Raw genomic sequence first — 17,442 nt, 5'->3', positions numbered from 1 at the left:
TCTAAAAAATATTCCTATTCCTAAAATTTTTCAGAAATCAAAAGAAATTCTCTCAAATATTAATTTTCAACCAAGTATAAAAAAACACTTGAAAAATTTAAAATGGCTGCATATAATGACGACACAATATTTATATTGAAACGTATACGCAAAGGATAAGCCAGATAACTCTTTCTTAGTCAATAGAACATCCTTATGACTTGCGTCACCAACATCGAATGTATTAACAATTAACAAAAGTCCAAGTTGCACAAGAAGAATCAACGTATCGACAACTAAACTATTGCGCTAATGTTACACCGTGAACTGGATGACAGCTTTTATACTTTTTTATCGATTTTCTCATTTCTATCGTTTTCTCTTCATTAAGGCAACTGATAAAGAAACATCACGACTATGGATCGTAGCAAATAATTTATTGTTATTCCGCCTACGGCCAATTTCTACGCTATCTATCGGCTGTGTACATTATAGCGGCCATTTGAATGCAGCAATAGTTCTACATGGATGGCCATTATGACAGCCATAGAGATAAGTCTACTATAATGATCATTACCATATATTAAAATATTTAACACGTAAACTTTACTATTGTGAGACATAAAATTAATTTTTCTTCATCACGTTATTGTATTTTTTTGAGGAGATAAAATACTCTTCAGCGTGTGGATACAAGGGAGATAATTCCCTGTACACTATCACAATGCTATTTGCATACATATGGGAAGTCTAACTACTGAAGTCTAACTTCGAAATAATCGTTCGATATTATGGAACAATATGTGAAATATGTTTCCTTTTTATCATGCATTGTATATAAAATTTTTTGCACAAAATTTTGGAAATTATTTTAAGGTCACTTTATATTTTTTAAGTGGACAGAAGTAGCATTTCTGCAAAATGATATTTTTATTTTTTTTAAAGATTGTCTAAAAGAAAAAACTTTTTGATGTAAATATTTTATTATCCTTACAATTAGATATTTTAAAGAATAATAAATCTAAGTATGAATGAAGTTTTAAATTTCTAATAATTTTTTTGGATAAATTTAATTTAAATTAAAAAAAAAAAAATAGATACAATGGTATGCGATATGTAAGGGAAAAAATGAAAAATGCATGGAAAGCAAAAAATTTTTCGCATTTGTTAAATTTGTATGCTTCGAAAATGAAAAATGATTGAAATCTAGCAATTCGTTATAAATTACGAAATATAAAATATTGCTTATATTATGTAGCATCGAATAATAAAAATTTAGAAATAGAGCTAAAAAAAATTATAGTATTTTAAAATGATTACTTCAAAAATTTACTCTATTTTATATTCTGATTATTTTTCAAAAGATAGAAAAATTCGATATATATTTTCTGTAAAAAGATGAAATGATTTTGAATTGAAGAATAAGAAAGAATGTATCTCGCAATATCCTCTTAACTGGATAATACTAAAATCGAACATTTAACATAACAACTTTTATATATCGTCAAAGGAATAAAAAAGAAAAAAATCCAATACAATCATCTGAAGATAACCATTGCAAAATATTCTTGAAAGAAACGATCGAGGAATATTATCTCAAAAAAAAAAAAAAAGAAAAAAGAAAAAAGAAAAAAAGAAATTCAACTACCAGTTATTGCATATACGACCGAAAAACGAATATGAAAACCACTATTGCTTTTCGAGGAAACGAATAACGATGAAAATGCTACGAGATCTGCATCTTAAAATGTATATGAAACTCTCAATGATCGTAAGGAAGGATATTAAGTCAACATTTAGAATATCCTTTCCACGAGAAAAGAATTGGTTTTTATTTTATTTTTGTAAAAACTTTTGAGCTTGCATCTTGAAATAAACATCGTACAAATATTTCCCATATGCACAATATTGAATAATTTTTCGTAAGAGAGAATGTTTATGCTATTTTATATTTTTTCTCCTTAAAATATATTTCTTGAGTGATTGATTTTTTTATATAGATGTTAAACATTTACTTTATAAACACATATTATCAATTTTTTTTTCAATGTTTAAGAAATTTCTATTTTATTTTTATTTTTTTAATTTCATAAATAGACTTTCCTATTTCTTCAACGCGTAATGAAAAATCGAAAATTCAAAAATAGTGGATAATTTATGATTGTATTGTAATCTCTGCAAGTTTCTAATATTAACAATCTTACTATATAATCTCATGTATCATCACGTTTACGTGTTCACGCCTTCCATGTTTATCGAGTTTTATGAGTATCACTGTTTACCTTATCATTGCGTCATAAAAATTACGATGTAATTAAACTGTAGCCAAGATAAATAAAAATCATTGTAAAGGCGTTATTCGTGTATATCTATAAATTTTCTTTATACCGATCGTTTCAATGATTTAACTCGATAATTAATTCGTATTATCATCAACTAACCTTTACGCGTGCATCTACAAAAAAACAAAAGAACTAATAACAGCAGAACATTACATTATAACATTCCTTAAAATCATTAAAATTCTATTCAAATAATGAAAATTAAAATACATAATAATTTCATACGAAACACATTTACATAATTGTTTTACCGTAATTGTACCATTGGATGCGATAATTTTCAGTTGTATCTTTAGAAAAATAATTATAATTTTTTCAATTTTAAAGATACAACAATTACAGGATATGCATATAAACGTAAAATTTAATTAAATCCACTCAAAAAAGACTCGAGGCTTTTTTTGCATCCAATCACAGTTGGACGAGTACTATTCCTTCTATCAGTAAAACTCAATTCTCCTGCGGCGGAGAATCTCCACAGGAGGAGAAAATGTGACGTCATGTTATCTCTCTCCTCTCCTCTCCCTCTCAACATCACATTAGGCATCCCCGCCAAAGCTAAGCATTATGTGACGTGACGTATCTCTGCCTGATATCACGTTGCCCCACACTATCACTATTAAATTACACCACGTGAAATGATGCGATACGATACTGATTTTAATGATCACGCGATGTATCTCTACAAACGTCACATTTTCTTCTTCTGTGGATATTCGTTGCAGGAGAATCGAGCCATTTTCATTGTCAGCACTCGTTTCGACAATTATGCATCCAACGCTACAAATTGGATTATTTTTGTCTTCTCTATATCTTTCGAATTGAATCACTGAAAATGGAGAAACGTGCGATTCACTCACCCAGAGAAGTGTCGTAGGCGCAAATGTAATCGCTGGTGGTGAACTGCGCTGTAAGGGCGGTTTTCCCTACCCCCGATGCACCCAGCATGCCGACTTTGTAAGTGGCCACTCGTTCGTTGCTCGTGTCCTCCTCTGCCTCTATCCCTGAAAGCTGTGACGCCGAGCTGAAAAGCAAAAGTCGTTTCAAACGTGTGGCTGACTCGTATCGATCTGAGAGAAACGGGGTTCATCGCCAGACATTTTTCTCCTCTCTTATCGGCATTCGTATTTTTATAGCGTCTTATTGTTGTTTTCGTTTCCTTGCAAAATTGCAAGCGAAATGGGGAGAGGGATTTTGATTTTATTGGCAATTTCGTCGATCGGGATTTTGAAGATCGGATGGGTAATGAAGTCGAAATATGGATTTAAAACTCGAAATATTCGCGGGACGAAGATTGTTCCATTCTCACAAAAAGAATTTTATTATATTATACGACGAATATTAAGTAATGAATAATTGGAGGAAAAGGTAATCTATTCGTAATTATTTTGTAAATTTCTTTTTTAAAATTATCTTGCAAAAATTAAAGCAACTACATCTTTGTAATTATTTTAGATTGTGTTAATTCTTAATGAATGTTTTTTATCACAAAATGATATAATTCCTAAAGTGGAAGTAATGTATTTAATCAGATGGATTGTCCGATTAAAGTAATTTTATTTCACTTGATATGTTTGTCACGAATAAAAAATTGGATTGAGAGATATTTTTGAACGGCTTTAATAAATTAATTTGTTTTAATTGTTTCAAAGTAAGGAAGAAATTCAAAATTTGTATAAGAAAATATATCAAAATTTGCAATAATATCGAATCATAAATTCGAAGTTAGTAGCGTCAACTGTTCATTTTATCACAGTCTGTTCTATTTCTACAGGTATTATCTTCCTGCTTTATCTTTTACTTTTATGAAACTGAAACAACGTCAGTTCGAATTTATGCGATGTATCAACAATGTACTATCTCCTTTTTATATTTTATATAAACCTGTTAAATATCTATTCTTTAATATTTTTCAGATCAAATGGATAAGAAGATTACTTTTAATAAAGATGTTCTCCAAAATAACAAAATTTTATATTGAATTTCTACATTTTTAAAAAATTATAAATTAAAATTCATATCTATGATGATAATCTAGATCAATAATTTTTAAAATATTCCTTTTAGAATTTCTACTATCTTTTACTTATATTGATACGTATAGCTTTTATTTTTTATCATATTTCCAAAATAATAAAATTTTATATCGACTTTCTACTTCTAGTTTTTAAAAAATTATAAAAATTAAAATTCATGATAATCTAGATCAATAATTTTTAAAATATTCCTTTTAGAATTTCTACTATCTTTTACTTATATTGATATAGTTTTTATTTTTTTATCATCACCAACGTTTAGATTTAAATCGTCGAAATTTCTTCACGTCCATTTCTCTTTTGCAACGTCAGTGAATTTTCCCGTAATTTTCCGGTTTTGAGGAAACGCATTGCGGACATTTAGACTTCCTGTCCTCCCTCGTACGGCAAAGAGGAAAAGCCATCCCTATTTCTGACAAAATACGGGAAGATTTCCTGTCAGTTTTCACAATTTTCCGCGTGTCTTATTTCGATTTTCTCGCTCTCTTACTCTCATTTCCTGGACATTATTTCTACTTCTCTTTAAGAATTAACGTTTATTACAATTTTATTCGATTCTCTTAATTTCCCATTTTTCGATCTTTGTGTAAAATGAACATCTTTCCGTATAATTAATATATAACGATATAATTTAAGGAAACTGCAGTGCTACAAGTTAATTTTTTTTTTTTTTTCAATTTAATTTGTTCCTTTGTCAAGTAATATCGTTCACTATTCTTTCTTCTTAACAGAATGTTCAATAAGATTCTTGGCCCTTTTTTTTTTTCATTTATATACTTTTTCCGTTTGATCTTTCCCTATGCAACTTCATTGACCTAGAATGAAATGAACTGTAAATGCTGTTGGAAAATCAAATGACACAAGAAAGGGCAAGGTCAAGGATTACAGTGACCTAGATTTGTGCCAAGTTATATATAAGTTGCAAATATGTTCTATAATAAAAGAAAAATAAGAAAAAGAATTTAATAATAGAAATTGAATCTATTTTATGCATAATATCTTTTTATACAAATATTGTTTTTTAATCGATGGAAAAATCGAAGTAAAAAATCAAACTCTTTCACGTTTACGAATTCAAATGAAACATCTATAATTCAAAATCAAGTGGAATCTGAACTAATGAATTATTTCAATCAATTCGGAATTGTAAATATTTATTATACAGGTAATTCCTTTCATTAAAATATCTGGATATATGTATATAATAATTGATATATGATACAAAATACGAAGTAAAATCTAAAAAAGAAAGAACATATTCAAAATTACTTTTTTAAAACTTATTAAACTTATCAAAATACGTTTTCTACAAAAATACCTTACATTTATATTAATTTTTCCTAAATTTTCCAATCAATAAAAATTTATACATATCACTTTCCTCATCGTTTCAAGAATCATTCAGAATGATTATCGAAAATCTAAGCAAAAAAATTCAAAATTCTATTTTAACATCCACATTCGTTCACACGTGTTTATCCTTCTGGAATGGATTCTTCCATCCTTTCTCATCCGCTCTACCATTTCTCGCGAAAGAGCACTTGCCGAGATTACATCTTGTTTCATCGTTTTCACACGGTCGTAGGATATAACCTTTTGGGATTCGAAAAAAACATGGAGACATCGTGGTGAGAAATTGTATGAGACAAGAGATAGAAAGAGAGAAACGCGAGGAAAAGCCTTTAATCTGTTAAGTAGAACTGGAGGAGAATCTTTTGGTCTCAAATGTTATTCGTCAACATCGCATTCAAAAAAATTACGAGGATTTTTAATTGCGTCGAGAAAAGAAGACGAGAATTTTGATATCGAGGCCGAAATATTTCGTGCTTGAGAAGTTTAATTAGATTACTCTCAAGATATGATATCTCGCGACATTAAATGTTTTTAGTGCATATTTGAAGTTGGGAAAAAAGATTCTTCTTCTTTCTTTGATAAAGCATTGTACTTGGATGCAGAAATAGGGAAGGAAAAAGGGAAAACAGAACGAATGATTTTATCTTCATTCCGTCCACCGAAATCTCGCTCTTCTGTATCTTCATCTAAATTGAATTGCTTGTAATTTAATAAATAAGCCACAAATGAAATTTTTATACATCAACTTTTGTGTTCATTTAAAATTGATTCTCTAAACGTATACACGTATACATAACATTTAAAAAATATAATGAAGAAAATTAATTAGCAAAAGCATGTATAAATGATTCATAATTGTAGCTAAATTTATATCAATTAATTCTAGTAAATTATCCATTTGATTGAAACGAAACGTAATATTTTTTTTTAAAAAAAATCTATACTACATTTTGTATCATCAAATATTTCTTCATTTTATCTATAAAAATTAATACACATGATTCAATTGTAAAACAGAAGCATGTATAAATGATTCATAATTGTAACTAAATTTATATCAATTAATTCTAGCAAATTATCCATTTGATTTAAACGAAACCTAATATTTTTTTTAAAAAAAGTCTATATTACATTTCGTATCATCAAATATTTCTTCGTTTTATCTATAAAAATTAATACACATGATACAATTGTAAAAATATAGCACGATTATTAAAATTTCCAAGCATAAGTATAAATTTAAAATTAATTTTAATTAAACGTGCATAATATAAATCTATTCTCACCTCAATCTGGCCTCTCTGGTGCTGCTGCAGCTGGTGCCAGAGGACGTGACACTGTTGATACTTTTGCTTCGTCGGCTTTTCAGCGAATCGCCGAGGTTGTAGACCCCGTTCGCCGTAATGGAGAATGACCTGAGCCTGTAATATTCAACCCCATCCTCCTCACCCTCATCGGCCCCACCAACACCACCGCGTTTCGTTTCGACGAGCATCGGCTGCAACAAAAGGAAACAATTCTGTTAATTGATGTGAAAATTCCCTCTGTGGAATTCTTCTTGTAGATTCTTTATTTTCATTTTCTTCGAGTTGATTTGATACGAACGAGGGGACGACGATCAATTGTGGGGGATTGCAGGGGAAAATAATTGAAGGTTGAAGTCAAGAAATAACGAATGAACGAACGGAGAACCTTTTGTAAATTTTGCACACGAAATAATTGAATTGATATAATTGAGTGGATGTACAAAAGAAGAATGTAACGTTATTAATTATTTGATAAAATTTTCAGAAAACATTTTTATCAAAATTATAACGGGAATATAATGAAAAATGAAAAGAGAAGAGAAATTGAATATGTAGCATTATTTTCCTTTTTTTATTTCGTGTTATCGCGTAATTTATTTAATAACAAGAGAATTAAATCTATTTTTTCTTCATTAAATTTTCTAAAAAAAAAAAAAAATCTACGCGACAGAAGCGACAGTTTGCGGCCTCCAATGTAGCATAATAAGTTGAATGCAAACGTAATTAAGCTAGATGTTGGATGACTGTTTTCAGAGAAAACCACAAACTGTATACACGTATATATACGACAAATAGCAGTTAGCAACTCAAAATATAACTGGCTACGATTCAAGATTAAATCTACACAGTGTGCCTAACATTTTCTCATCGTTTTTCCATTCTTTGAAATGATGAAAATTAAATTTAAAAATCTATATTTAACTTTATATCATTTCTATAATACAATCCTATGTATGATCGATTCAACTGCAATTCGAAATTTTGTATACAAATAATACTCGTTTATTATAATTTTAAATCCTATTTCATGGATCTTATTCATTTTCTGTAATTCGTTAAATTCGATTAAAATCGACGAGAGTCACACTTAATTATCTTTTATCAGATTGTATAAAATAATTATTAACTTAATTTACTATATTACAATTCTCTGCGAGAGTTGATTGCAAATAATGTAATAATTAAAAATATATATATATTATTATGAATAATCAAGAAATTGTTATTACCATGAAAATGGATACCTTGTACACAATATTAATCAGTGAAAGCAGAGTTTGCCAAGTGAGAACAGTTTCTCGTTAATTATATTCCGTGTGAATTGTTTCCACAGAAGTTGAATCGGGCCACAGATTCGTGATTCAGAATGTCCCGAACTATCGCGATTAGTATGATTGAATTCGATCGGACTACTCCTGGAAATGAGATTACTCTTTTGAAAGAAACTTGAGGATAGAAGAATCAGATCTGAAATAACATGGTTCCAGGGATGGAAAGAAGATTGACGCTTTTCATGTGAATAGAAGTCGGCTTTCAAACGTATATTCCTCGCATAGTTTGCAAGTGATGAAGGTATGTGTAGTACAGTTTACATTGGTAAGAAACTTTCGTACGATAGGGTATATTACTTTGCTCTTGTCGAATACGTCTGAGCTGTGTTGGAAATTTACATAGATTTGTCGGCATGGTATGTTTATGTTTAGCATGCCTACATCTAGTATTTTCCCGAATATAAAATTTATGTTACTTTGAAAAGATGGTAACAATATTTTTTTTTCTTAATGAAAGGAGGGTAATTTATCTGATGGATATTTTTATGTATTATTATATAAATTAAATCTTTTGATTTGAAAATTTAATTTAATAATTGATATTTATAAATAAATATATAAAATATTATCATAAATATTTATAATATAATAAAATTGAATATTTTGTATATAATTTAAAACTCGATAGTCACTTGCAAATAATCTCTTAATCATTGATTAAAAAATGCAAAGAATTATTATTTTAATATAATTTAATTCATAGATTAATCGTTTGAATTATCTATTGTTTTATATTATATTCAGAAGATAGATAGATTTTTATACAAAATTAAATTTTTATAAATATAACGTCAATTAAAAATCTATTCTTTCCTAACAAATCATACAATTGGATATAAAATTATTCTTAACAATTTTAAAAATCTAGAAGAATGGTCAACTTGATTTATTTAAATCATCGTGATCGACAATCGAAATGGTATCATTTTAATTTGATTGGATAATTCTATTTCCGTGGATCGAGTTAATAACTTCATTTCCACGTTTCATTCGTTGAATCGTTTTCTCATTTTCCCATACAGGTTAATATCGCACCACGTGCGTTTCATCGAGGCGAGAGGAACCGCGTTTCGAATGAAATCTGCTGGAAATGGTAGCCGTAGAATGGAAATCCTCGATGAATTTATGCACGTGATACACTCTCGAGTGTGAGCATCGATTTGACACGGTTAAATGTCGAATTTTTCGTCCCGCTCTTGAAATTTTCGACTTCGATGCCTTTTGACGTGAAATGTCGCGGAACGAGAATTTCGTTTTATTTTGTTTTTCGAGGGGGAAATCTGTTTGCAATAGCAAGTAATCCGATTAACCAGCCGATTGTTATTAAATGATGGAAAGCTATTTGGATCAATCGTGACATTATGTTGTTCCGAAACGTAAATATGATATATTTGATAATCATATGTAAATGATATTGATCCGTTATTCGTCCCATTTAAATTATATTGGATGATAAAACACGTTTTCTAGAAAAATTTATAATAATTTTTAAATTTTATCGAAAACAGATATTAAAATTGAAAAGATTGAAAGTGTTTTTCAACACTTAATAATTGTATTAAAATTAATTTTTTGTTCAACACTTTCTTATCCGTTTCAGAAATATTAGATCTTTAATACATTAACATTTGATCGTAATTTATGACCTCAATCAAATTAATGTTTCAAATGTTAGAGATAAGAAATGAGGGATCTGACAGATGAATAAAGATTAGGGTCAAAGTGAATCCTCGCACATCGATGTGCCCATTACGAGAATTAAGGGTATTGTTGTAAACTGACGTTTTAGCCTAATTCCTGCGTGAGCTGACATCAAAGTTTCTTCCTTATAATTTAATTCTTTGAGAAATTTCGGGGTCGCGTGCAAATTACAATTTTAATTTAAAAAGAATTTTTAAGAAAGATTAAAATTAAGATGGTAAAAATTTGTGAAATATGAGATATTCGTAATGATTAATATTTCTCAATCATCGATAATTAAAAAAAATTATTAAAAAGATTATTTTCAATGGAAAATAATATATGTTAATTACAGATAAATTTCTAAAAAATAATTTTTAGAACAGAAAACTTTTACCAATTTGTTTTCAATGATATTATAATAAAATTATTAAAAAAAAAAACAAATGTTTTATCATAAAAATTTAATTATAATAGTATTATCGATTTTATTTTATTTTCATATAGAATTTATAACAGTTCATTTATATTTTCAAAAATATTTTAGTCACATTATTTCTAATCCCTTTTTTTCTTTAAAAAAATCTCAAAACTAATCAATACAAATTAATAAGAATTAATATATTTCAAATACATTTACCCATTTTAATATATAATTGTATATAATATCCTTACATTCCCAAACACACATTTCATCTTATAAGACAGTGTCATCTACCATATCACTATTTCAAAGAAACAATTTACCTAACACGAAAATCCGATCCGAGAAGACTTTTTCCCCCCCCGCGAATTTTCTTTTTATCCATCCTTTCAAGTCGCTCCTCAAACTTCCACCCTTCCCTTCCCCCGGAAACAAGCGTCAAACTTGAACCCGGGAAAAGACATCACCGACTGGCAATCTCAGGTTTCGTTTCGACGACACTCCTCCTCGGATTTACGGGGGACGTTTCGCGTGGACCGGATGAAAAATCCGATTCCACGTTGTCAGCTCGAATTATGTCGATTCGATCCGCGGATGGAGAATCGTCCTTTTTCCACGACAAATTCTCCCTGACGGATTCCTCTACTGTTCCTTCATCCAACGGATCTGGATTTTCTCCTTTTTCGTATAATTAATTCGATTAACACGAATGATGGAGAAATTGTTGGACGAGTTGACATATCGTTACCAGGCTTTGGATAGAGATACGTCTAACAGGAATTAAAAAATTAAAATTGCGCGAGTATTATTTCTAGTAGATTTAATTGAATTGTTGTATGTTTTATGACACACACATATTCGTATTATTCGCACAATTGTGAATTTATTTTAATTTTTATTCGCATCAGATCGGATATATCTTTATGTTCTAGGCAAATTTTTTTCAATATCAATATTCGATTGGAAGCGAATTGATTGGATCGATGTGAACGAGATTTAACGTATACGTGAATCACTGCCTTCCTCGATATAACTCGTAATGCTTTTTGAAATGTGGAAAATGTCAATGGCTTTATCGTCTAATTCCTGTCAATACAAAAAAAACCGGTAACAGTAACTCGTCCCTATTTCTCGGCAACTAATCCATCGTTTCAACGAAGGTTAAAGACGGCGATGTTGCACACGATCGAGAGGATCATCGCGTTCATCGTCGAGTCCAGTTACATCGACGTCTCGATTTGGTGAATGTCACTTAACCCTTATACATAATAAATTAAATCACATTCGTGACAAATTTTGACAACTTTGGAATTGGAAAAATCAAATATCCAAGTTGTATAAATATGATATTTGGTTTTTTCGTAATATAATTACAAGTAGCGCATTATTTATACTTTTATCGTAGGAATCGAAGAAGAGAAATGTAAGATTATAAAATATTTTTTTTTTTTCGTTCGTTGGAAAAGAAAAAGAAAGTACAATTGTTAAGAGAATAGTATTTAGAGAATAATCTAATCACTGAGTTATTTAATACTTATTATCATAAATTATCGGAGAAAATTAAATATTCTGGGCTAATCTATCTAATAAAATATATTTTTTTCAAAGTATTATTGATTTTTATAATAAAATTATTAGTATAAATACTAATATTTTATTATTATTTATTTGTAGGTATTTATCCTATATAAAAATGGCCATGTTTTACAGTTAAATTGTTCGGTGTCCGGGAATTTACTCGTCCTTTTTTGAAGTGACACGTCATGAGTGCGCCGAATTTTAAGGATCTGGGCAAATCCGCGAGAGATGTATTCACAAGTGGCTACCATTATGGCAAAACTCTTATCAAATTGGGCGTTAAAGCGAAATCCGAGATACTTGATATGGGCAGTGATTTACGCTTGATTTGCGACACATCAAAAGTAATTTTCCAAAACATTTCCTCGAAGTTTTTATTCGAAAATATAAATTTTAACAACTCGCGAAATAATTTCGAGCAAACTTGAGAGACTTGAAAAATATTACAACAAACGATTTAAGTTTCAAACACATTTTTAAGCGATATTAAGCAATCGAGTGGAATTTGATTAAAATTTAAAAAATCACGTTGAAAAAACAATGACACAACGTGATTACTATCGTTCTGCGTGCATTTAGTATGCAAATTTCGAACGTAGAAAAGCTTTAACCTCGAAATCCAATAATAAATTCGTGAGCAACAGTTCGACTATTGCTTTTATCCTTATGAAATATTTGAAAATTTCATCTTTTATTTTCACAGTATTTCTAATGCTGTAATCATAAATCAATATATATTTCTTTTTATTTTTTACTTTGCATTTTGTTGTTAAAATTTGTTTATTATTTAATCAAAATTAGATATTTATAATTATGATCGAATTTTTGATGATCAAACAGTATCCAAATTAGTAGATACTAAATATTATTTGTATCGTCAAAAATAAACCAATAACTTGGTTTAAAATTGATGGACAATTTATTTAACAAAATTTAAATTTCATTAAAATGATTTGCAATTAATAGTTGACCGGTGTCATGGATTCGCAATACAAAAGAAATTACGGAAGTATTATACAAAAATGGACGACGGATAATAATGTTACATTGGGCCATACTATAGACGACATCATAGTCCCAGACATTGGCTTACAATCGGAGGTTACTTATAATCCAACTACAACTGCCAAATTGATAAAAATTGGCGCCAAATGCAGCAAGGAACTGTTCAACGCGTCGTGTTCGATCAGTTAGTCGATTTCATTGTTTAACATTTGTTAAATTTATAGTCGAGATAGATAAATGATTCTAAAGATGCCTATTGCGCGTCTCAGAGATATCTAATTTTAACAATTATGGTATATACAAAACTTTCAACTTCATTCATTTCGTGGAGCATTGAATAGAAGAAAAGCAGATAATAATTGTTTGCCAATACAAAATTATTTTAATACTTTAATAATTTAGTAATCTTTTAATTATATTTTGACAATAATTTAATCGTGACTTACACCTACTTTTTTATTTAATATATTTTTTTAATAATGTTGTAATAATTTCAATTTTACCGTGATTGTATTAGAAGAGTATGATATAAAGTTGAAAGTTGTAAAACTTGTTCGAGAGTTGAGGATAATTTTTTAAGTTTAGAAGAAAATTAATAAAAGATTAGCAAGAAACATTTTTCTTCTTTAAGATTTAGAAAAAAATTTTCAAAAGAGAAAAGATTCTTATTCTAATTATTCTCGTTCATAAATAAAAATAATGATTTAAAATATTCAATTAAAATATACAAAAAAGAAATCAGCAAATACTATCATTAGTGATTTTGAAAACTTTTGAAAACTCATAACTTCGAAATGAAATGTTTTCATAGCATCAATGTATATATGTAACATTTCAATATACAAAATTCAAATTAAAAGAGATTTATGCATATGTCTTTTATATGAGGCACTTTGTATGTTTACTCGTCCAAAAATAGAAGTGTTCATATTATAATTTAAATAAATAGAAAAGTTTGTTTGATACTGTCCAATCCAAAAATTTATGACTGTTTATCTAACATCTATATTTTACATCAATATATGAGCATTAATAATTTAATAATTTATATCTTTTGCTAATGATGAAAACTTTTATTGCTCAAATGTAAATTTACTTTTTTTAAAAATATTTTCAATTTTATAAAAAAACATAAGTTAATGGATTTAAAAATTTTTATACATTTTTTTAATCTAAATGTTCATTGTATCACGTGTACATTTTGTTCATTCAATTCTTGATCCAAAGACTAATTTTAAAATTTAAATTAATTTAAAATTATTTATATATACCAAACATTTAAAGATATTAATGTTTTTTCAAAAATGAAAACTTGAATGATGCTTTTAAAAATATTCTAATATAATTTTCAAAAAAACGTTGCATTATAAATTTACTTTGCTATCCTCAAATAACCTCAAATATTTGATTTCGTTGCAAATTATAAAAAATAACAATCTTATTTAATTTTAAAAATTTTTAAAAATTGCTCTGGAAAATTTTATACATATGGCACAATATCATCTATGTAACTATGTAGATAAAAGAAATTAACGAAGAATAGAAATAAACGAATGTAATTTTCGTACGATTTCTAAAAAGAAACAATTAATCCATTTTAACTTTATATTATCAAAATTTCCTCCATTTCAATCATTTCCAATAATTAACTTGTTCTAATTAAATACATATATGTTCGGATTTTTACCTTTATACACGTGACTGACATTTGTACTTCCACCAAAGTAGGTGTAATTCAATGACACAACTAATATCACTGATACTCGATCGAGATTGATATTAAATGAAAATTTAACTACGTTTGATATAACGAACGTGAAATGTTGAGTCTTAACTGTGTATTAACTGCGGTTTAACGGCGTGGTATGAAGGCCACGAGTGTTGAATTTAAACTAATGTTGAAGGTTGAGGCATTCCGAATTATGGATTCGGTGTTTACCAACGAATTGCGTAAAACCGCAGGGATGAATTGTTTATATTACGAGTTACATCTTTATTGTCGTGAAAAACGGCAGATTTTGAATCATTGGTTTAAAAGAGAAAATTCTTAATTCACATTATCGATCAATTTATATCTTGGATAATTTTATTTAATACGAAAATGAATCTAATTTCCATTTCCAATTATTTGACAAATTTATAAAAATATTTTCTATTTCACAGCAACCGACACACAATTTAACGTGGACGTTTTGGGCTCTGTGGTCACCGCAATAAAAGGTTTTTTAATCGGTTATCAAGGTGGCTATAACACGGAAACGAACAAAATAACGAAGAACGATCTAAGTATGGCTTTCGATTATCAGGACTTCGGTTTTTACTTTCGATGTACCTCGATACCATACGAGTATGGACTGTCGCTCATGTACAAAGGTTACAAATTTTATCTAATTTTTTAAAAGATCAATTTATGAATCAATACGAAATATTCACAGCTAACAGCTGTCTAAAAATATATATGAAGATGGCGTCCAACCTTCATTTATATCTATCTTCCGGATATCTATTTTATCTAAGTGCAGAAATATCTTTTAAGAAAAAAATATTATGAAAAGAAAACTTATAAAGATATATTATATTATGCAATATTAATAGTTTTTTTTATAAATGGACACGTAAAACTCGAATTTACTTTTTTAAATGGAACCATAATTTTTAAATGGAACCATAATTTTTAAATGGAACCATAATTTTTAAACTAACTAATTAGTAATTTTATTATTGTTATTTTAACATGATATATTAATAAAAAATATTAATAATGTGACTACAGTGAATATTTCGTGTGATGATAAATTCTCAAAATTATAATAATCATAACGACTTACGCATATATCCTGATTCATGAAATTTTTGTAAATTTATTTTTCCTATATTGGATTTTTATTTTATTGTTTGAAAGATTCTTTTCCTTGTTGCAACAAATTCGGGATTTATGAAAATAACCATTCTAAAGATGAACAAAAATTTGATTCAATAGATAAACGTGCAATATTTTTCACGACGAAAATTTCTATGTGGAAACACAGATGGAATTTTCGCTGTCATCGCGAATATTTCATTCTGGCTTTGTGAATATTTCTGGTATTGATCTGGAAAATATTTATGAATGATTTATATCGTTCGAACGTGGAATTTATCAGCTAATCTCGAGATAATTCAGATAAATATTATTACATGCAAATGATACATATTTTTTTAAACGAATTGAAAAACGATGAGAATTTTCTAACAGATTTTCTTTTTTATCGATGAGAGGAAATCAATGAAATCGATTTAATTTTCCTCGAATAGAATGTAATTTAGTTATTTAATTTTGGAGAATAGATTTAAATAATCGTGATGGTAATAACGTTGGAGATTTCGAATAAACGTAATGGTATTTTCGTTGACAATTCGCAATGCAAAACGATTTCAAATTAGTATGGATCTGATTTAACATGTGGAAGCACATTGGATTAATGTAATTAGTGAAATTAATTTAACGCGCATATTTAATCCTGCTTTTATTGATTGATTAATATTAATGTAGTTAATTATGGAATTTGATTTCCTTTGGAACTTTAGAGAAGAAATAGTAATTTTTTGTTTAATAAAATTTTATCTTTTCTAATTATAATAATTTTAGAAATTTGTATTATAAATTTATTTTATATAATGTGAAAATTTTCATATTATCAGACAAAGTAAATATTATTTATCACAGTTTTTATTTAAATCTTTTTTCACTTCCAGTTTTCAATCATCTTCATTGATTTTATTTTGTTCATTAACATATATCATTATTCATTAACATATATCATCGATACATTGATTTTAGTTTGATCAATTTAAACTTAATCAAAATCCAATTTTCATTTCTAACTATTTTCCATATTACAATTTCTCTTGTTCCATCTGAATTTTATATATGTTTTATTGACTTTGAATTATTCATCATCTATATTTAATTTAATCATATGCAAACTAAAATACATTGCATTTTGACTGAAACAAGGTAAAAATTTTCGAACAAAAAATTATTCTTCCAATCTTTCGAAATTCATTTCTACGTCAATTCGAAAAAATATTTTTCCACTCTTTTGAAATTCATTTCTATGTCAATTTTCATTTTCATTCAAAAAGTAAAATGATCTTTCCAAATTTCAAAATTCGTTTCTATGACAATAGTAGAGATATTTTTCTTAAAGCAATATTTAGAATATATATAAGAATGATTCATTCTTTTAAATTCCGCTCGAGTAAACTGTTCTCAAATTTTAGTCCGTACACGGTTTAAAATATTGCGAATATTGTGCGAACAGAGAGATAAAATTCTCATAAAAGAATTTATTGTAGGAGAAAATGGAGAAAAGGGTTGCAATTCCATTTCACGTGTATACAGTCCTAAAACTGTTCTTGAGAAAG

The 17,442-nt window shown here is 28.1% G+C and overlaps 1 protein-coding gene across 2 annotated transcripts in view; it reads right to left on the bottom strand.

Moving 5' to 3' along the window:
- Positions 1-17,442, bottom strand: part of LOC409903 (GTP-binding protein RAD) — a 40,278-nt gene that overhangs the window by 7,008 nt on the left and 15,828 nt on the right. For both annotated transcript variants that reach the window (XM_026443294.1, XM_393394.6), the window contains 2 exons: positions 6,997-7,208; positions 3,182-3,345 (listed from right to left, as the gene is read on the bottom strand). In XM_026443294.1, coding sequence (XP_026299079.1) covers positions 3,182-3,345; positions 6,997-7,208 — 376 coding nt within the window. The remainder of the gene's footprint in view (positions 1-3,181; positions 3,346-6,996; positions 7,209-17,442) is intronic.

This window comes from Apis mellifera, linkage group LG10 (genome assembly GCF_003254395.2).
Source record: "Apis mellifera strain DH4 linkage group LG10, Amel_HAv3.1, whole genome shotgun sequence".
NCBI classification, from domain to species: Eukaryota; Metazoa; Arthropoda; class Insecta; order Hymenoptera; family Apidae; genus Apis; species Apis mellifera.
This window is presented reverse-complemented; position numbering and strand designations above follow the sequence as displayed.